At 38.8% G+C, this 21,979-nt stretch overlaps 1 protein-coding gene across 5 annotated transcripts in view; it reads right to left on the reverse strand.

Moving 5' to 3' along the window:
- The window catches only part of MAP3K12 (mitogen-activated protein kinase kinase kinase 12), a 1,100,073-nt gene that overhangs the window by 169,389 nt on the left and 908,705 nt on the right, over positions 1 to 21,979 (reverse strand). For all 5 annotated transcript variants that reach the window (XM_044083918.1, XM_044083919.1, XM_044083920.1 and 2 more), the window contains one exon: positions 16,346 to 16,462. In XM_044083918.1, coding sequence (XP_043939853.1) covers positions 16,346 to 16,462 — 117 coding nt within the window. The remainder of the gene's footprint in view (positions 1 to 16,345; positions 16,463 to 21,979) is intronic.

Genomic DNA, 21,979 nt, shown 5'->3' on the forward strand with positions numbered 1-21,979 from the left:
ACTGAACCTGTCAGCCAGAATGTTGGCAATATCTGTGGGTTCAGTGTATTTTTATTGTTGTGAACCAACTCTGAGCATATCTGAGGGTTTCCGCCCAGGTTTCTAACATAGCTGAAGAAGGCTTTGTGGTTATCTTTAGTGTCCTTAGCGATTTTTCTCTCAAAGTTGGCCTTGGATGTTTTTATGAGAGAATGTAGTTTTCTGCTAATGTTGATCAGAGATGTCTTCCCTTCATGGGATTTTGCTCTGACGTGCAGTAGCTTCCTTCTTTTGTTATACAATTTGTTTATGGCTGAGGTCCACCAGACAGGACGCTTACCTTTGGTGGAGAGGGACTTGGATTTGTTTGGGATTGCATGATCCATGCATTCTTGGAGATGTCTATAGAAAGCATTTGTGAAGGATTCGCCATTGTGGGATGTGGTATCCACTGGCACAGTGGGCTTAAAGGATACCATCTCAGTCCTAAGAAGAGTGAAGTCTGCTTTTGAGAAGTTTTTCACTGTGGTCTTTTGTGCTGGGGGTGGAGGTGGGATATGTATATCCAGGGTGATTAGTCTGTGGTCAGATCTCACTAGTGAGTGGTATACTTCCGGTGTGGAGCATTTTGTCCCCATGTTTGTGATGATCAGGTCTAGTATATTATCTCCCCTAGTGGGAGAGGTGACTAATTGTTCCAGTGCATTTGAATTTATGAATTCCAGGAACTTTGGGCTAGGGTATTAGGGCTAGAATAATGTACCCAATCTATGTTTGGGTAGTTGAAGTCTCCCAGTATGATGGTATTTTGTGATACATTCATATCCTCCAATGTCTTCAGGAAGGCTGAGTGGAGTTCTTGAGATTGGGAGGGTGGTCTGTAACATGCTACCAGTTGTATAGCAGTTTTGCCTATGGTTAGTTGCACCTGTATGGTCTCTGATGCTTCATGTGTTGCTACTAACCTGGAGGTGTGGGTGTCCTTTATGAATATGGACACTCCCCCTCCCTTTGTGGTTCGGCCTGGGTTTTGGGGCGAAAAGCATGATACGAGGTATAGCCTGGTAGCTGGGGTGCTCCCAGGAGCCTTGAACCAGGTTTCAGTTACTGCACAGGCGTCGATGTTCTCCATGCTGAGGAGTGCATCAAGTACCTGCATCTTGAGATTTAGACTTCTGGCGTTGAGCAGCATTACCCTTACTTTTTTTCCATTATTGTTTTCTAAGGAGGTGGGTTTGTCTTTTGAGCCTTGCCTAAAAAGGCACTATGGGGTGGCAAGAGCCTTAGCCAATATCCGGAAGCCCAGTGGTGACAGGTGTAAGCCATCCCTTGCGAAGCAGCGTGGCTTGTCCAACATGTCATCCCAGGCAGACAGACATTGGATCCCCTTAGAATGACACCAGTACTTGAGCCAATTGTTAAAGCTGATCATCTTGTCTTTGTATTGTGGTATCATTCTTGGTGAGGGCAAGATGCTGCTCAGGGTCAGGGTCATACCAGCCTGGGCTACATAATCGGAGAGCTTCTCTATGTCTCTTTTCATGTAGTCCAGGGAGGTACGTCTCAGGTCATTCACACCAGCATGGACAATGACGGAGTCATATTTGTACTTGCTTTGGAGCGACTTAAGTGCGTGTGTTATGTGGTGGATCCTAGCTCCCTATAGACGGCTCACAGTCACCTTCTCCTTGTTCAGCCTGGTCAGCGGGACATCAGTGTGTCTGACTATAGAGTCACCTATTACTAGTGTATCAGGCAAGGTGTTTGGCCTTAAGGGCTGTGATTGGTTGACACACTGATTTATTGATTTATTGAAGTATGTGTTGCATGTGTTTTGTTTTGAGGTGGTGGATTTTTGGGTGTCTGCTTTGGGAGCCTCTGTTGTTTTGGTAAGTTTTTTATTAGAGCCTCCGAGTATGTCTATGTGTTTTTATGTGTTTGGTTTGCAGTTGTGGTAGGTCTATGTGGGACTGGGATTGTTGTGTGTGTGGTTGCCATCTCCTCCTGTCTGGTCATGCCAGCCCTGAGTTGAGAGAGTTCAGCCTCCAGTTTGGCTATATAGTTGCATCTCTCACATGTATTTGTGTTTGCTGGGAGGAGGAGAGGGTTGTCTGTGTACATGAGACAATTGTAGCATTGTCTCAAGATATCCAGATTGACCAGCTGAACTGGAGACGACGCCAGTAATCTACCACTCGACATGCTAGAACTGTATAAGGGAGTGCTGTACCTTTAAGGGTATATACTACACACACATACATTATATATATATATATATATATATATATATATATATATATATATATATATATATATATATGTACACACACAAACAGACATTACATATATGTACACACATTTTATATATATATATATATATATATATATATATATATATATATATATATATATACACACACACACACATACAGAAACACACATACTACACACACATACATTATATATATATGTACACACACACAGACATTATATATATGTACACACATTTCATATATATATATATATATATATATATATATATATATATATATATATATATATATAGTCCATCTCACCTGACAGACTCCTCAGGTAACTGAACTCCGGTTGCTTGCGCATCACACTCAGGTGTACAACTGCTATGCAACTAAAGAATTCCATGAAATTCCTAACTGGAAGAAAGATTATTTCACTGTCCTGTCACGTCAGTGTACTGTCAGTCACATGCCTACTTACATAAAAGTGAAGTGCTTTGCCTGTCCTTCCTGAATTTGTTTCTTCTGTCAGCTTCTATTACTGAGTTGCCCATGTATCAATGAAAATGAATAATTTTCATAATTTACTTTCTTTTTTTTTTTCTTTAATGTGCTCATTTGCCAGTTAAATCTTACTTTACCGAAAGCATCTTTTAACACTTTTCAGTTACTATCACTAAGGAAATAATACTGTTATAATGAATATGCACAAAGTTTCTCTCTCCTGTTTTAGCCTATACAATGACATCCTAGGCAATGACTAGTATCACAATAAAAAATGAAAAAAGAATACTACAAAAAGAGGACCAATATATTTAATGGAGCAAAAGTTAAGCTCCACTAAATATCCTATCTTGTCAAAAGGACTTGCAATATTTTCATATCTGTCCCATAACATGGCACACTAAAACTCTCCCCTATCAGATCTTAAACCAGTCTTTAGGCAGCAATTCTCATACTCTTTAACATATGTCTTCTCATTAACAGATAATTAAATGAAAACCAAAGAGACCTCACCAGCTTCCAGGAATGCCACACACAACAGCAACTACTTGCTGTCATTAAGTGAAGCCCTGCAGTACTTCAGATTTGAAGATACTTACCTCCGCTTCTGTGAACATCCTTAGCCAGTGTAAGAAAATGATCACATGCTGCTCCTTAGAGCCAGTGGAAGAGATCTTTCAGTCGTTTGAGCAACTATTTTGTGGGCTGCACCTGTGCAGATGCCTCCTCCAGTGCTCCTCTCTAGCAGTTTTTGTTGTCACTCATGTTACAAGGGAACATGAAGAAGCACTTAAAAATAACCTAGATGAGTTTGAGGATAATGAGATTGTCCTTGTTTTTATATAACTGCAGCAGATGATTTAGTTTTATCTCTTTTACACCTTGAGAGCAAGTAAGGAGTTTGACACTTACTCAATACTCAAACTTGCAACTTCATCTACGATATACTAATTCAAAGAATCCAGTATCTTGGACAATTGACCTTACTCTGAGGTACAGCAGTCTTGAAGTTAGTATATGCAAGTAGTGGATGTGGGGGGCAGAGACACCTTCCCACAACCAGATTGCAGGGTAAAGCCCTCCTGCAAAAAAAAAAAAAAAAAAAAAAAAAAAAAAAAAAAAAAGTTTTGAAAATGTTCCGGTGAGTTTTAATATTCACTACTGGAAAGTCACACTTTCTTGTTTACACGTCTGAATGTCAAGCAAGGTGTGGTGATCTTTAGCTGTGCAGGTTTTGCATCTTACTGCACTATGATGTTGTGGGTAGTTTTAATTATTTTTCATGATATGGAGATACTGTTACACACAGACTGCCTTTTTATAAGAAGACTACCTCCTATTCTCTAACACTGCAGATCCAGGATAATGTACTTTTTGCTGAAATTAATTTATGTGGCTGTGGCTGTGACTGTGCAAAATAAAAGTGCTGGCAAGAGCTTTACACTGTATGATACAAGCAATCGAGTTGAAACTAGAGGACAACATAAATAAAATTTATCAAGCCTTTGTTCAAACATCATCTGATATGAAAAGAGGAATAGTAGCCTTTCTTCACTGACGCCTAAAGGAAAATGCATCTCACATCTTCGGAAATGTAACTGAGTAGTGGGAAGGAACACAGAAATGGACTGAGACTGCATGCACATCTTCAAAAAATGTACACCATGTGTGAAATCCTCAAACGTCCACTTTCAGGTTAAAGAAAAAATATGGGGATGTGTTGGTGGGGTGGGCAGGGCCAGCCTTTGGTCAACTGGTGCCCTAGGCAAAAGGGCTCCACAGCACCCCCACCTGGTGCCCTCATCCTGGCCTACCTACACCATCCAGATTACTTTCTTTTTCCTTTTTCTCACAGTTTGTCTTACTCTCCATTTTTTTCCTATATTCACCCAACACATTTTAAAGAAACCAATTATTTACTACAAAAAATAAACAAATACTGGAAAATTACACCTGCTGGAGCACAGCCCTATGAGGCCGCCTATTTGGGCTATACCTAAGGCTGGCTGTGGGGGTGGCACCACAAATCAATTATAATTCTAATGCACGAGCTATGCAACACTAGATGATTGGCACATTTTCAGTTAGCTGAACTCACTGTCATGTCACAGCTGACCTGGGTTTGACTAGCTGGCTTGGATGTTAAAGCAGTCAGTTTAGGAAATTTGGGAGTATAAGCAGATGGTGTCATCTTATCGCAAGGGAGAAAGCTTGCGGAGTCCCACTACAGAAATAGCATGTGGTAGATGGCCAAGTAGGAGATGATTTACCAATAATCTTCATGCTCCAAAAGTGCAGGAGTTTGAGGTGGTGTGTACCTGCCAAGGGGCACTGATGCACTCCAGAAGAAGGGCAGGGATGTATAAAAACACTCTGCTGTATAAGCTTCAGCACTGAAGGTATAAAAATGCACCTGCTTGCTAATAAAGGGTGAGGGAGTTAGCAGCATTATGAAAGAATTTTGTAGCCCTGCAGAATGACAGCCAAAAACTGTCACCTGATATTCTGTGGATCGTAAGGATATGGACAACAAAGGGGCATACAACAGAAGTGGAGAACAACAGTCATGTGGGAGTTAAAACTACATAAGTGACTACTAGCATCAATACATAAAAACATACATGACTTTATTTATTGCCATTTAACTGAATTTATTCTGGAAATTGGATATTCTTACTGGGATACATTTTTCCTTTCCACGGGGAGGTACCCAGCACATAATGCCAAACGGAGTAATAATTAGCATAGTGCAACTATAAAAGATCAGTAACACATACAAATGGATGAGAGGGATTTCCCTTTATAGCTTATGACAAAAACAAGACAGTATCAGGGACAGCATTCTTCCTCCAAGTTCAAACTAAAGAAACACAAATCCCAAAATGTTATATAACTAAAGAAGCTTGGAATCTCTGTGTGTTTAATTTATCCAAGTTGTTTGCATTTTTAATACTCTGATGGAAATAGACCCCATTCCTAACTCAAGGCATAAAGTTTACAAAATCAATTTTGCTTTGTTTTTGCTGTTTCCCAGTTTTGTATTATCTACACTTGCAAGTCATTCACACATGAGCTTAAGTTCACTGCAAATGCCAAGAATTTCATAGAATGCTATATCCATTCATTTTCCATGTCCCTGAAACATATAGCAGGACTTACTGAATGCCACAGAAAAGCAAACAATGCATATCACCAAGGAAAGACTGATGGCAGTCCTCTGTAAAAAGTATGCTATAAAGGCTGTAAAGGACATGAATAATTATGGCAGCTGAAGAAGTAAGACTGTCCTGTAAGTAATAAATTGAAAAATGGACAATTAATAAAACAAGCATCTAAACACAGTAATCCTTCAGTCAAGCATTTCATTCCTAAAGCCTCTGCATGGGTAAAGCACATTTCTAAGCACTTTATCATATCCATGATTCTGCAGAGGATGCCCCTAACATACAGCCATAACAGTGTTAAAATGAAAAGAAAGTGGCATCGTGCCCTGCTGATAAAACATGTATCAGAGTGATTCTGTCAAAATCACGTCTGTTAACAGACAGACAAGTGGACTTCCCAATAATCCTCAAAACAGCTAAGTACATCTTAGAGCTACATTTACAGCTCAAACTCCCACAGTGTGCATACTGATGAGTTCAGAAAATGCTTTATAACATATTTAAATCACATGAAAACAAACAACCCAAGTTATGTGCTTGACAGTGCTGAAGGCCAAACTGCATGCCACAAAGCCAAGACACCAGAAAAGTCCTGAGAATTCCTTAAAGCCATAGTTGGCACAGCCTAGGGTCATCTATTCCGATGATTATTGACTTAATTGATTTTGTGTAATTGGGTAGCCTCACTGGAATACTCCTGTCTCCTTTAACATGGAAAACCAATGGATTATTTACAGCAAGAATAATACAATCAGAAAGAAGATGTACTGTACCTTACAAAATGTGAAGGCTCTGGGAAAACATATTAATAACAGTAAGAAGTAAAGTTAGATGTTTATTACTGACTAAAATTTGAAGGCAGTAGAAAACATGGGGAGGTGCAACAAAAGATTATTTAACTCTCAGCAAGTAAGACAGAGACAAGTCAAGACTATCTAAGGTAACTATAAAGGAAATTTAATGCATATGATTAAAGATAATGAAACAGAAAGCAAAGCTTCAGTGACCTGCAAAAAATGAAATTACAACCGTCAGGAAAGAAACAATTGTAAAGAAAAGTAAAGGAGAGAGGTTTACAGTTCATCGCTGGACTTGAACCAAACTGGATAATGAAGATTAGAAGAAAAGGGTAGATAAGAGAGAAGATTATGGTGTGTGAGGCAAAACTGAGTCCAAATCACAGCACAGAAAGCTAAAACAGGTTGAATACTCTGAAAGTATTTATTGCATGTTCTCATTACAATGTAATTTCAAAACACATTGTGATAAGATCAGAAAGCATGTCAGCAGCTAAGCTACTCACATTTGTTATTATGAATACTACCTTAAGACTAATATACTTCCACTATTCTTATTTCTTCCACATAGTTTTTCTCCCATCTTACAAAGTATATGTTTTTCTCTGTTTGCCAATATTGTTTAACACAATCACTCTGGCCACTGGCTTCAGCTGTAACGTCTCCTGTGTTATCTATTGTTCTTATTTAAATATGGCTACTTCTACCTACCATCTCATTAAGATTCACCAGTAGTCTTTGCCTGTGTGTTTATCTCTTCTCTATCCTCCTCCTCATCACATCTAAGCATATACGCTAATTACATTTTTATTTTGTTTTGTCGAATGAGAGCTATAACTAGGCATAATTGAAGGCTGAGAAAAAATGATGAAACATTACAGATAAACTAATATTATATAAATCATATAAGCATACAGGCCAGCTCTGTTTGCTTACAGGGATAAATCTCTGAGAATGACCCTAGTGACCTCAGCTTGATTAATGGGTTGGGTGCTTTCAGGAGGAAAGGAGGAGTGATGAGGCATCCCCAGCTTGCCTATCTTCAGAGGGAGCATGTAGGGGTGTAGGCTCAGGGTGCACAGTCCTGTGGTAGAGTCCCCAGTGGAGACAGAAAAAGCCACACATGAGCCTTGGAGCGCTCTTCAGGAGTTACATCACTTGTGGAACTGAGTGACACACCCTCATTAAGACCCACTGTATGCTGAACACTGGAGAGTGCTACTGAGCAAGGGCTGTGGGGTTAGTGATAAAATAAGAAAAAAAAGCCCTAACGGCTGCCTGAATGATAGCCACTTGTGGTACCATCTGCCAGGGAAATTTTTTCCTACACCCTGACTATTAACCTATGGAGTTGTAATTTTTACACACCAGTGACTTAAAAGTTCTGAATATGTCTTATCACTGCATTGGAAAGTTTGATACCTCTGTCCACTACTGTCAAACTATCTGCAATAGCACCTCCTCCATACCAATCACAAGCTACTGCATGATGCAATTTGAAGACAACTACTTGATATAACCTTCTGTCACATTCCAAATAAACTTTTGTAATCCACTGACTAAATTCTGCTAGAAACCTATAAGCCAAAGAACCAGCTATGGTTCATAGTCTTTTTTTACAACTTACTTTTTGCACCATGCCTGCTAACCATCAAGCCTTCACCAATCAGATTCAGACTATTCATTCCTTCGTACTAGGGAATTACCCCAGTACAGCACGGGGGGGGGGGGTAACAGTTTTCCAGAGGGGCCATCATACTAGTAGCCATGAGGGTTGCTTATGCCCTCACCAGCTTCCCAGCAATGAGGCATTTTGTATGACCTAATCCTATTTCCTGGGGGAGGACTAAGCTACCCACATCACTGCAGGGATTCACAATGTCTTCTCCTGTGAATGCATGCTTCTGCACACTCACCAATGAAGGATACAACCAAGTGGTGATTTGGTGAGCCAAAAACTTTCCCCCAGGGTATGCACTATAATTTTGCCTCTCCTTCATGGGATTGTATTTGCAGGTATCCAGCACTGCACTATCCTTCCCCCATGATGGGCACACCTATCCTCCTCAGCCACCTCCAAGTGCTCAAGCCACTAACTGAGCTCAGGTCACCTGGGATTTAGTCATGGCTTTATCTGCCACTGGAGTAGAAACCGTCAGTAGTACAAAGTCTTTGAAATCAGAAATCAACATCACACACCTCTAGAACAGTCTGTCACCAGCCATCAGAAATTACAATTCCTTCATAAATATTAAATCTTATTTACAGATAACCTTCACAAAAAACAAGACTGCACATAGTAATTAAACAAGCTCAAGTATACAACTTTAATAACTTATGTTGTTTTAATTTTTTTGGGTCAGTTCCTTCTCTGACCCCACTGCTCAATTAGCACATTTCCTCTGGGTGAGCTCTACAGCTCATGCATTTACTAGATGTGTGTCCGTGTTTGTGTGGGGTTGATAGCATGAGTGTACCTGGAGTGGTACCATCATCCAAAGAGATGAACTGGGATTTTGCTGTGTGATCCTAAGCCCCTCAGTGCGGTAGCTATCTGGGGCCTTGAAATTGCTGCTACTCAAGGGCAAATGCAAGCTGCTATATATGCCACCTCTCAGCTAGGCAGCACACTACTCAGCAACATGGTTCTGCTAATATCCAACTGCAGGTGATTCACTTGCACTTCTGCAGATTTCACTAATCCATACAGCCAAAGCTGCCTCCCTGTCCCCAGGATGGAGGCGCAGGCATTGGCCACTTACTCCCACCCTCCTCTGTCCAGGCTATTCTGGTGCCTGTCTCAAAATCAAGCCTGGCTTAAATTGGGCACAGTCAGGGCTTTGTCTCTCTCCACCACGTGGCTGAGTAACTAACCGATGTTTTAAAACTTTGAATATTATGTTAAACAGTGCTGGTGTAGAGATTTGTCCCACAGCATAAGAAAAGAATGAAGATTTTTGAACATGTCAAATGAATGCATTCATCAGATTGTGGTTCACTTAAATGTGACTCAGTCAACTGTACCAAAATGTTCGGGATTATATAATTTCCTCCTTAATTTCTCAATTTTAGTCTGTTAATTTGCAATATACTGCCTCAGAATGCTCACTACTAAATGGCATTGCAAATCAAAATTATTTGATGATTAACTGCAGGACATTCATTTTCCAAGAGACACAAGACACATAATTTTCCATACACTAAAACACTTGTAAACGTTGATATAAAAGATTTATAAAATTATATCTACAAGGAAAACCTCACATTTGTTTTATTATATGTTTTATTCTATGTTTTCAATTTACACTACAGCTTAATTCTGTTTTGATTATGCACTGGTATTATACACTTGTACCTCTGTATATTTCAAAACTGCATTTTATTATGCATGTCATATATTAAAAACCTGTATTATATACTTGCAGCCTTTAATATTTTCGGTTTAGTTTTAATTAATTATGCAGTTTAAGTTGTTAACTGCCCTAAGATATGGGGTGTCTTCATTTTTTTTAGGTACCCCTGAACAAGAGATGCAGCTTTGTGAATTAAATATCTAGTCAGAAAAATGCAATAAATAAGCTAGGCTAGACACAGGGAAACATGGTATTAATAGCAATGTTTGATTTTAAACAACACTTGAGACTTTGTACTGCAGGACTTGCCTTAAATGTGCAAGAGTTGGTAATGAGTAATGAAATCAAGCTAAAAGCTCTCAGGTTGGCATGCAGAATTATTCTCATCTTTCACAGTTACACAACTTTGAGGAACTGTTACTACTATTGAGAACACACTATGTCACAGAAATTTGCTTTAACTTATCACCCTGACAGTTAAAGTACACTGGGGATTCAGTTCTGGTTTAGTTTGGTTGTTTAAGAAAGCTGGATACCAATTCTGGCGAACTGGTTCTCAGAGGAGTAAATGATCATGCAACATAACAAATGTTATGCGCACACTTACCTAAGATTTACTCTGCAATCAGAGATAAAATGCATATGCCTACTCTGTATGCTAAAGGTTTACCCACACATCAGTAACGGGCAGTACATGTGATGACTCTTCCATATCTATTTTCTGTTGCTGATTCTTGATCTCAGTCTTTGAAGTGTAGCTGTGGTTATAAATGTATCAAATAACTTAAACCATGTCCTTTGATACTTGAATCAGTAACTCAGTGAAAAGGGAGACAACTACACTTCTGAACATTTCCATCTTCTCCCAAACAGCATCACAATGGGCCAGGTAAACAGACTGGAAGGTGGCATTATGAAGTTTATCTGACTTTCTGAATTTTCCCTTCAGTTTACAGGAACTATGCATGCTAGAGAATTATCAGCATCTGTAACAAAACATGACCCACTGGGTGGAAAAACTGTCCTTTAAGGCACAACTCCATAGCTTTAACTAAATAAATAAAAAGAGCTCCTCTTGTTTGATATATATATATATATATATATATATATATATATACATATACACACACACTACAGTTTTACACACACACACACACACACACACACACACACACACACACTACAGTTTTTTTTTTTTTTAGAGTGAGGTTACTATAGTTGAGAATTTAACTTTCCCTGACTTGCAGTGACCTCAGAACTAACTATAAAGCTGTAGGCTGCAGGGGTCAGCCCACTCAATGGTGCATACATGAAATGCATAATGGGTGTTTCAGCCCCCTATTTTCATTTAGATTGGCTTGTCAAAGCAAAATTTGATAAAAACATAAAGACTCAGCAACAATCCACTTCATGACTAAATACTCTAGTTTACTGCGGAAAAGCAATAAAACCATCCTATGCTCTTTCAGACAAATGGGTCCTCCATCAAGCAAAAAAGTGTAGGATTAAACTGATGACATTTAAACAGAATTGAAATGCAGCTTACCTAATGAAGCTTCAGATAAGCAAATGTGAGTATCTCTCCCTTGATACATTAAGAGTTTATCTTGAAAAGGTTCACTGTTCACATTTACATACATACTAAACTATTTACAATAAAACAGTGTTCCACTTAAGTGTATAAAACCGTATACGCAAAGCATTAAGATATATTAGTTTTTTGCAGCATTCAATCACTTAATTTTTCTGCTTCTTAAGTGCGGCTTCAGCGACAACTTGTCAGTTAGACACAAATCACCTAATTGACTCAATCTAAACTGCAGCTTAGATTCATGTAGCAGAAGCAATTTACTATGATCTCCCCATATTCCATTTTCCTAACAATTTCTAGTATTTGAAGCATAAATACAAGTGTATGATCTGCATCTGTACAATGTCTGAATAAGTTATGTTTCTCTCTGTTTAGAAAGTTCACATAAATGCTCTATGAAGTGATTTTTTTGAAATACATTCTGTTTTCCTAAGTAACAGCAAGAACATATTGCTCAATTAGCTAAATACGCCAAGCCTTCAGTGCTGCAGTCAGCATTCACATTGAAATTATACTTCTTTCTAGATTCTGGATGAACAAACACATTCAATAACACTGATATAGTTACTATAACTGCAACAGTCACATCCATGAGTACTCGTGATGTGAGAGCTCATTCATTTCAACTTTACCTTACACATAGTAAAACTGTTTCTACAAAAGTCATCCTCTTCTGCAAGTGAAGTGGGGCTGAGATTGAATTGATGCATTTCTTAACCAGATCACACAATGTCCCAGCTGTTTCTAAAATCAACCTAAACACGGTCAGATGCAACACCATTTGTCATAAAGAAAGTGTAGCAAAGTTTTACAACTTTTTATTTGTCCTACAACCCATGCCAAGCAATTAAAGAAATGTTAGCACAGCCATTCACAACCTGTCTGTCTGGGGCTAACAAAGGAGCTACATGTCTGGTATACACTTCAGACAGTATGTTTTAACTGTTCAGACAATACTTTTTCAGAGCACCCCCTAGCTATGAAATGTTTCTTTTCACAATTATAGCCTCTAGCTGTCTCACTATTTCTGGTAGTATTTCTAACAACTTTGACATACTTGCTGCATGGATGGAATACTTATTTTTAGCTCATAAGGATGAAAACTGCATAAGCCATAAAGGCTGTTAAGAGACACAGATTTCTTATAAATGTTCTACGTTTCAGCTGGAATGACACCACTTAAAATGAGAAATAAAAAATGTGCAGAAAAGCAGAAGCAGTGAGAACTGTTGCTTAGGACTGTGCAGAGTTGCACATGAACCAGATTCTATGAGTAAAGTCGTACGTCTACCCCACACGGTAGTGCAGACTGCAGCAGGCCCTGATCTTAAATAACCTGCCAGGTGAGCAAACTAATTTTCTCCACATAGACAATGGGGCATATCCAGGTGTAAAAAGACACAGTTGAGAAAGAACTCCCACTGTACAATTCCATAGTCATCTATATCTCTGTTGTTATCTTGCAATCCTTCAGATTTTAGTCTATTGCCTGACAGTAAATCCATGAAATTATATCATCTCAACCACCCCATACAAAATAAATTGGGTCTGTACCTACTGACATAAAGTTGTGGTGCATAAGTGGGTTCTAGGAGATGGCAATATGAGGCTTAGACAAAGTACATCCTGACAGTTTATGACCTTATGGAGGGAAAATATATAGGAATATGAACAAAGAAAAGTGCTTTCTACACTTATAAATTGCAATGGCCAATCAAGGGCAGATAGCCTAGTATGAACCTATGAACCTAAAAGTACTTTTCAAATGATGGCTTCTTGGTGCAGTGGTTCTATGTGCCCAGTGATCCTGACGTTGTAGGTTTTAGAACACAACTGGTTTGGCAGGAGCCCCCCCTTGAGGACCACATGAGCATAAAAATGGCTGCATTTACTTTCTTAAGGAAGAAAGTGACACAGAAAGGGAGGCAAAACTAATACAGTTTGACTCACAAAAACGACCAAGACCAAAACATGTAAAAGCCTCCCAATCTGAGGAGCAGAAGACAGATGCATAAATCTGTTTGACAATACTGCACATTCTTCTCATGAAAAGAAAAACAAAGTATAAGAGACTCACTGCTGCTACAGGCATGCAGAGCTAATGTAAAATGGCCTCTAACAAAAAGACCAAGAAAGCTAACAGGTCATCATTCTCAGGAGAGAAAGTTTCCTTCGAGGAGGCCATACCGAGGAACTAGCAGGAACATGGAAGAAAGCTGGCAGTGGACTGTCAGTGCACAAATGACAATATTAAAAAAAGGCTAGGGTGGTGAAGGGCATACAGCAAATACAATTTTAAAATGAACAGCACTTTTCTTAAAGCAGCAGACTTCCTCTTTAATAGAATGCACCACAACTTGATACTGTTGTTCATTCTCACAGCATGTTAAGAAAAACAGAAAAAGAAGAGCCCATCTGCTAGCAAGACACTCTCTCTCTCCATAGTAATGCACCTCAGTCTAAAATAGTTCTAATATTCTGTGTTTAAAGTTTGCAACTCCACAGATAAATAAATACCACAGTGCAATTTTAGTTTTAATGTAGAATGTTATGTGTTGTACACATGAGTGTAGTCAGCATAAATGACTCTCTTTACATAGCAAGAATCGCGATACGAAGTAGGGTTATTATTCCTGTACTGATGGAGCTGCATAACACAGAACTTAAAAGAACTAAATTTTAGCTGCATACGGACTTGTAATCCGTTAACATCCTATTGAGATACTCTACCCGCATAACAGGGATTTCACTTTCTTCCAGCTGGACTTGGATTGGGACCTGTACCAAGGATATCTGGCAAAGAATGCTAGGATGATATTGCATCGGTCCTCCTGAAGTCTTTAACTGTAGGGAGTGAGGTCACCACCTCTTGCTCCCGGAGAAGCAGCATGGTGACGACTTACACAGTAACTGTCTATCCTTCGTGCTCATATACTGAAGCATTGCTATAGTAAAGTAAGCACAACAGGTTAGCCAATATCAGCTGCCCTTTAAATAACTGAGATTTTAGTAACTCTTGCATAGGAGACTACCTGTGGCTAAGATAACACATTTGGTTATGTAGCACAAATAAAGTCAGTAAAAAACTTGATTTAAACAAAGAACTTACTAGGTTATCACTTATTCTTACTTTTATAGGCACTGTTTATTTTGGTAATTTTTTCCCCTCAAAAAAAATGGAAAAAGTGCAGCTTTCCTTTAAATATTGTGAAATACAGTAATAGTGCAATTAAAACAGCTTAGTATGATACTAAGAAATAAAATCTTACTTTCCATAATAAAGTAAAAACAAGTTCTTTACAATAGTTACAAGTATGGATTCTTGTAGAATCTCTCAGTATATGTCATTTCTTGACATCTGAAAAGGTAAGAAACCTGCTGTGCTATTAAAAGCAATACTGTGTCACCTTACTATCATCTTCGTCTAGCATATGAGTCAGACCACTGCAGTACATGACAGTTGCCCTCTAAGATACTAACTGTAACATACAAGCCAGAATTAGTACTAAGTGAGAGCAGAACAGGACTTGATAGCACCTGTGAATGTTTTTTCAAGTAGAACCAAATGAAAAAGTGATCACATATCCGAAATGCTAGAAAAAGTATGAAAAGAAAAACAATAATCAGATTAGTTCTTTCCACAACAGCTCATATGAATAATATTTTCTGCTGCTGCTACATCCTCAGCAGCTGGCTGTGTGGACAGTAACCATATAGCTATGTTAGTGACCAAAGTGCAGGGGAAAACCCAAATGCTGGAACTAATTCTTAGTGGCAGACAATACACAGTTGGACATCATATCTTACCTCTGCTACAGAACATCAAAGCAGTCTTCCTGGGGTTTGCTTTCAGATTATTGATTTAATGAAGAATGATTAACAAGATAATAGTAGAATTCATGTCCACCATGACACAGACTCGTCCACTAGCATTAATGGCAAGATGTCTGTCAGACCCTGGCAGCCCACATTCATCTAGCATCCTGAGTGTTAACAGTACTAGCTGATGACAGGAGAATTAAGTGACTACTGGCCAGCTTACCACTTTAGACTACCAGAAGTAGAGGCAACTTTAAGCACAGACTCGCCCTCCTCACAGGTTGAATCTAAGTTTATGGTAGCTAACATTAAGCAGTGGTGTGTGTGTGTGTGTGTGTAGCTGGAAATAGAGGGAATCTAAGGTTAACTAAATCACAGCAGGAAGAAAATAAGCATATATAACCAGACACAGAGAAAAATTCTGCTTTGAACTCCACTGATCCTTTGTGTCACAGTGCTTAACAGCACCACACCCTAGTCTATAAGCAATGGACTTCACATGTAGCCACTGCCACAGAGGGGTAAGTGTTTTAAGACGTTATCAAGGAAAGAGGGAAGTAGTAACAGAAATGGCAGGAACAGAAGACAAAAAAAAAAAAGAAACAAAGTAGCTGCATTTCATACTAAGTGCAGATTACAATAAATGTAGGTTGCCAGGAGTATATATTAGAAAAAGAACATACATTTATAGAATAAGATCTGCCTAAATGTAGAGATGGGAATACATACAAAATACAGGTTTTCATTTCTCTGTAGTTCTTAGAATCCCAAGTATTCCAGAGCACTTTTGGAGAGAAGAATTCTAAAGTTCATCCTACACATGCATTAGAAAATTATTTTTCCTCTGTCACTAATTACATTGTGCTCCCCTACTGTAACTTACCTCAGTAATTCTTTCTCTTTCAGTTCAAGCTGCAGCATGATAGCACTGAGTTCCATGTACAGGTTGTTAGCTCTCTCCAGCTTTCTTTCGTAATGCTCACGAATGTCCAGTGCATGCCTGGTAAAGCACAAATGCATTATGTTATGGAAAACCAAGACAATAAACATCTAATGAAAGCCAGGTGTAGCCATCATTACTCAAGGATGGTGTTTGTTTTTGTAAAATGATTTTTTGTAGGTTTCTAGATCATTTGGATATTTCTAGTATCCAGAAAGATGAACAATGACTTATCAGTAGCACTGCAGTGGTCTTTCTGTTGACCTTTTCCGCTTCCAGCAAAATATAACTAACTATAACTAATATAACACAAGGGCTGACTGATCTACTAACTTGTGCAAACATTTGTTACTAAACATAATATACATGCATTTCATGCATGGGCAATAATGCACTTTTAGCCTGCCAATATACCAAAACAGTCATTCCCATAATAAATGTCTAAGTTATTTTTAAAAATATCTACACTAATGCTTGCTTACTTGCTTTAATATAATTTGATAGACTATTCCAGCCATCAAACACTCTCACAGAAAACCAATTAGTACATCTTTCATAACTATACAATATTTCCACTGTACTGCAAATTGGGTGCAATCCTTGAGTCCCCCAACGAAGATGACATACTACCAAAAGGGCTTACACAGACAAATGATTGGTGCCAAAGCCACAAACGTAAACTAAATGCAAAAAAAAAGTGTTAACATCCTTTTCCTCAGGGAAAGTCCCTGCAAATTACAATATTAACAGTACACCCCCTTCGCTCAAAGCCTGTGGTGAGAGATTTGGGAACATGTCGACAGTGGTAAGGAAGGCCTTCTATGTTGCACATATCATAAGCAAGGGCAATGTATCCAAAGCTAAGGATGTTATAACTCCCCTGTACTCATCCCCCATCAGACCACTCAGAGTACAACGCTCCCTTCTGTATACCTCACCAGACACCTGCAGCAGCTGGAGAGACCTCAGAGGTTTCTTGCCAAGAACATTCAGGGCCTTCGACACATGACCTACATGGACAGACTGAAGGCCCTCTCACTGGACTCTATCTTATAGGCTGCTGAGAGGTGACTTGTGTCTGGCCTACACAGCAGTCTCAGACCCTGCCCTAATGGAAATGCTGCACATCCGCAAGTCAAATGGGACAAGATTCACTTGCTCTAGGGATCTTAACATAGCCTGCTACATTAACAGGACAAGCTGGCGAGACAGATGTCTCCCAGAGATTGCCACTCCTCTGGAACAAACTCCCAATTCATGTAAAACAGAGCTCCTCAATGACCCTATTTAAGCGCATCTTACACAACTGGATGGGAGACCATAAATTTACCCCAGGGGTGTCACCTCTGTCCCTCTTTGATAAGGGCAGTTGGTGCTGATCATAGATGCATGCGGCAAATATAGACCATGCAACTTGGTCAATAAGGGAACAAGGGTATAACATGGCTAGGCTTATAAAGGCCCTAGGGCCAACAGCCTAGTAACCTCCTATGAACCCATGAATCTACTGTATATTGTGATATTGTCATTTCTGTCATTTATGTATATATGTACTGATGGACACAAAAGACACAAAGCACAACATCACAACATTGGAGGGAATCAGCTTGCCAACAGCTCACAAATGGTCAGGCCAGTCTCCTTGGAAAGTCTGGGCTTATTTCAATGGGAACCCAATCCTCTTGAAAATGTGTACTTGGAACATTAAAGCCGTAGTAACACCTGTTTCCAAATGCTGCACGTTTCTGACCAATCTCTATCCTACCTACCCGGGGTAAAATTCCTGACAAACTCATGCACAGTCTGGTAAACAATACTACTTATTCTCCAATAATCAGCATGGATTCTGTTCAGGCAGGCAGAAGTGCAGCTGGTTTAACCAGTGCCAGGGCCGGTACTATGAACCAGCACCCCACCCCTTAGCTGTTCAAGTGAAAAACACTGCACTGTAATAAGCCAATGTCTACATTGTAAGCGATCAGCTTATTACAGTTAGATCAAGCCCCCCCAGCAAAAAAAATATATATATGGATGTTCCTTCTACTGGCATACCAACCTCATGCACAACACGCACCCTCCCTTGCTTCAGCTGTTCAGGTCCTATTTCTGTCCCCTGTCCCCAGCCCTCCTTCAACATACTTTATTAAAAAAATGAAAATCTTTTAAACTGTAGCAAACTGTGTGTTACAAATTTAGCAAACAGTTGCTACAGTTTATACCTTGTCTGAAAGGAGTGCTACAGTGCTCATATTTTAGTTTAAAAAAGTCTTCTTTTTAAACTGTAGCAAGCAGCTTGCTACAAATGTAGTAAACAGTTGCTACAGTTTATACTCTGCCTGAATGGAGTACTATGGTGCACGTTTTACATTAAAAAAATGTTCTTTTAAAACTGTAGCAAACTGCTTGCTGTAAATGCAGTAAACAGTTGCTATATTTTATACCCTGCTTGAACGACCACTATAGCACTCATATTTTAGTTAAAAAAAAAATTTTTTTTTTTTACTTTTAAACTGTAGTAAACTGCTTGCTACAGTTTAAATCATACACAGAGTGCTACAGTGCTCATATTTGATCACAAATGCGATACTGGCTCATAAACACATTGAAGAAAGATCAGGACTGGCTGACTGCATCTGGGGCAGTTGCCCCTTTTGCCCCACCCTAGCTATGTTACTGCAGACAGGATTATCATGACTGCTCTACAGGTACTCACAGATCATATTTTCCAAAACAAGGATACAGACAAACTTAATGGGACTCTTTATTGATCTCATCTGAACCTTTGATCTTGTCAGTTACTACTTACCTTTCTCCTACCTTACTGAAACAGGCAGCAGCCCAAAGGCCACTACATGGTCCAATGACTTCTTTACAAACAGATCTACTCCTCCCTTACAGTATAAGCCTCATCAAATCTAGCATCCTTTAAAGGTCAGTTCTTGTCCCACTACTCTTCTCTAGCCTTTTTAACAAGTGTCAACAAGTGTCCATGTGACATACCCGATCTAACGCATCTTTTATATGCAGATGACATGGTCATCTAGAGATCTAGTCCCAAACAACAAAGACATTCAGAACGTATTACAAAGTGAACTTTTCAGCAGCTGGGTCATCTCCAAGGAACTTATACTAAACCCCAAGGAAACTAAATCCATGACTTTCTGGACCTGCTTTAAACTGTCTAAAAACCTTAATACACTCTAAATCAAAAGCATGACAACCAAACACAGAAACCACAATCACCTTAGAATATTTTGGCAAGTGGCTAGATCTAACTCTAAACTTTCAGACTCACTCTGGCAAAACAGGGCAAAAATCAACTACTACTTTGGACTCAGAATATTTCATTCTCCTTATTACTACCTGCCAGGTCAGCTACTGGCATGGGTACACTATCAGTCCATCTTAAATACAACATTCTACTAATAGCAGTAGCTTCCAAGAAAACACCATAGCCCACCGATCTATTTTCAACAAAATATGCCCCTGACAGGACCACCACTATGTATCCCACAAGAAAGCTAAATGGAAGTCTGTTCAGGAAGAGCACACTTTCTACTTAGTTGTCTATTATTTAAACCACTATGACTGGATACTCTCATCCCCCTTTCTTCCACATGTATTTTAAACTCCCCCTTAAATTAACCCAGGATGCCACTCCTACTTGGGCTTAATACTTGAAACCCTCAGAACAAAACTCAGCTGCACTGGTTGTAGTGTCTCTATGCTAGACCACAATCTGTGTCAGTCTCTCCACATCTTCAGTTGCCTTTCAGTCCCAACAAGGTAGAGGCAACACCTCTGGCCATATTACCTAACTCTACCACTTTCTACAACTTTCACCAAACTAACACGCGTGTGTGTGTGTGTGTGTGTATATATATATATATATATATATATATATATATATATATTATATATATAAAAACACATTTTTAAATGTACTTCTCTTAGTGAATGTCACTTCTTGACATTGTTTATTTTATTGTTATTTTAAGAACACTTTAAGTTTACTATGTTGCTTTTTCATTACTTGCTTACATATAAGAATAAACCACTATGGCCACATGCGCACAATACGATGCTTTGCATACTTGTCCATCTCCTACAAATATGATCAAGATAAAGGTTATTGGTTACTTCAGTGACGTAACACCAGCACCCAGCACTCTGTTACTTTGATGGAGGAGAATGGAACTCATTATTTTTTTTCCATTTGACCTAACTTTGCTACATAATGTTGGATAACATAACATAGCTGCTGCTAATGCTGTAAGAGTACCAGAAAGGCTGAATGCAGCCTGTGATTACCTTTAGCTATCTAATGGTAAACATTGGATGACCAAAAAAGTTACACAATCTCTCTTCATTCTAACTAGCAGTGGTTTATAGGTTTATAGAGTAGTACAAGGCTAACTCCCCTTGTGACCCATTTTAAGCCTAGCCATTTACCCCATGTGAGAATCAAACCCTGCACCTTGTGTTTGTAAGGTAAGCACCTTAAGCATTATGCTAACAGGGGGAATTTTGCCACCCCATCCTATATCTCTATACGTTTTGTTACAAGGCTGTAATTTACAGAGTGTCCTCTCACAGTAAGGAGGTCCTTCCTGAAAGCTGTGGGATTAGTAACTCTTTGCATATAATTTCATGTGGCACACAAGAACAGCCTGGCTCGGCTGATCAGTCTATTTCACAAAATGGGAAGTTGCAGTTAAAACTATTGTTGCACACCCAGTACAAATCATGGTCTGTCCTATGCTTTCTTACATTCACTCACTATTTTAATTCCACCATCTCAGTAGGATTATTCTAAACACTGTCAATATCTTTCCTTACAGTATTTCTGAGCAACACTCTTCCTTCAGCTGCAGTCTGTACCCTCTATTTCTTATATAATTATTTATTCAGAAAAATGCTTCCTTCCTTCAATTTGATGACTCCTTACGATAGGTGAAAGTTTATATCAAATCCTCTCCCTCATTTTCTCAGTGGTGTGCATACAAAGTTACTTTGCTCTCTCTTTTATTGACTATGCACTGTTTTGCTTGTTTTCTTGTGGACAATGTGCTTTGTCTCAGTCGTTATGAATACATCTGAATAAGGAAACACAGTCTGTATGTTGCATTTCACTAGCTGTCCACACACACACAGACAACAGTGAATGTTGAAAAAGTACTGTGTAGAGTTGAAAGGACATTCAATGGGCCCAGATCTTATTTCAGGACAATTCATAAATGAAATATCTACTAGCATAGTTTTGTCCTTAATTAATATTTCAATAATCTACTGTTAAATGGACTGATACATAAAGTCTGGAAGACATCTTATATTGTCCCCATCTTTAAGAAAGGCGATAAAAATTATAGCTAAATTATACATCAATAAGTCTTACATCAATTATTGGAAAATGTTTTGAAAGATGCTTATTACAATACTTAATTAAACTGAATATATATGGACCAATGGTTATGATGCACGATATGGATTTATTAAGGGAAGATTGACTCTGGTATGTCAGTCTAAGTTCTATGACAAAAATGCCATTTTGAACAATCAAGGGAATGTGGGAGTGGT

The sequence above is a fragment of the Protopterus annectens genome, chromosome 9.part0 (assembly GCF_019279795.1).
Source record: "Protopterus annectens isolate FY-2018-M chromosome 9.part0, PAN1.0, whole genome shotgun sequence".
Taxonomy (NCBI): Eukaryota; Metazoa; Chordata; order Ceratodontiformes; family Protopteridae; genus Protopterus; species Protopterus annectens.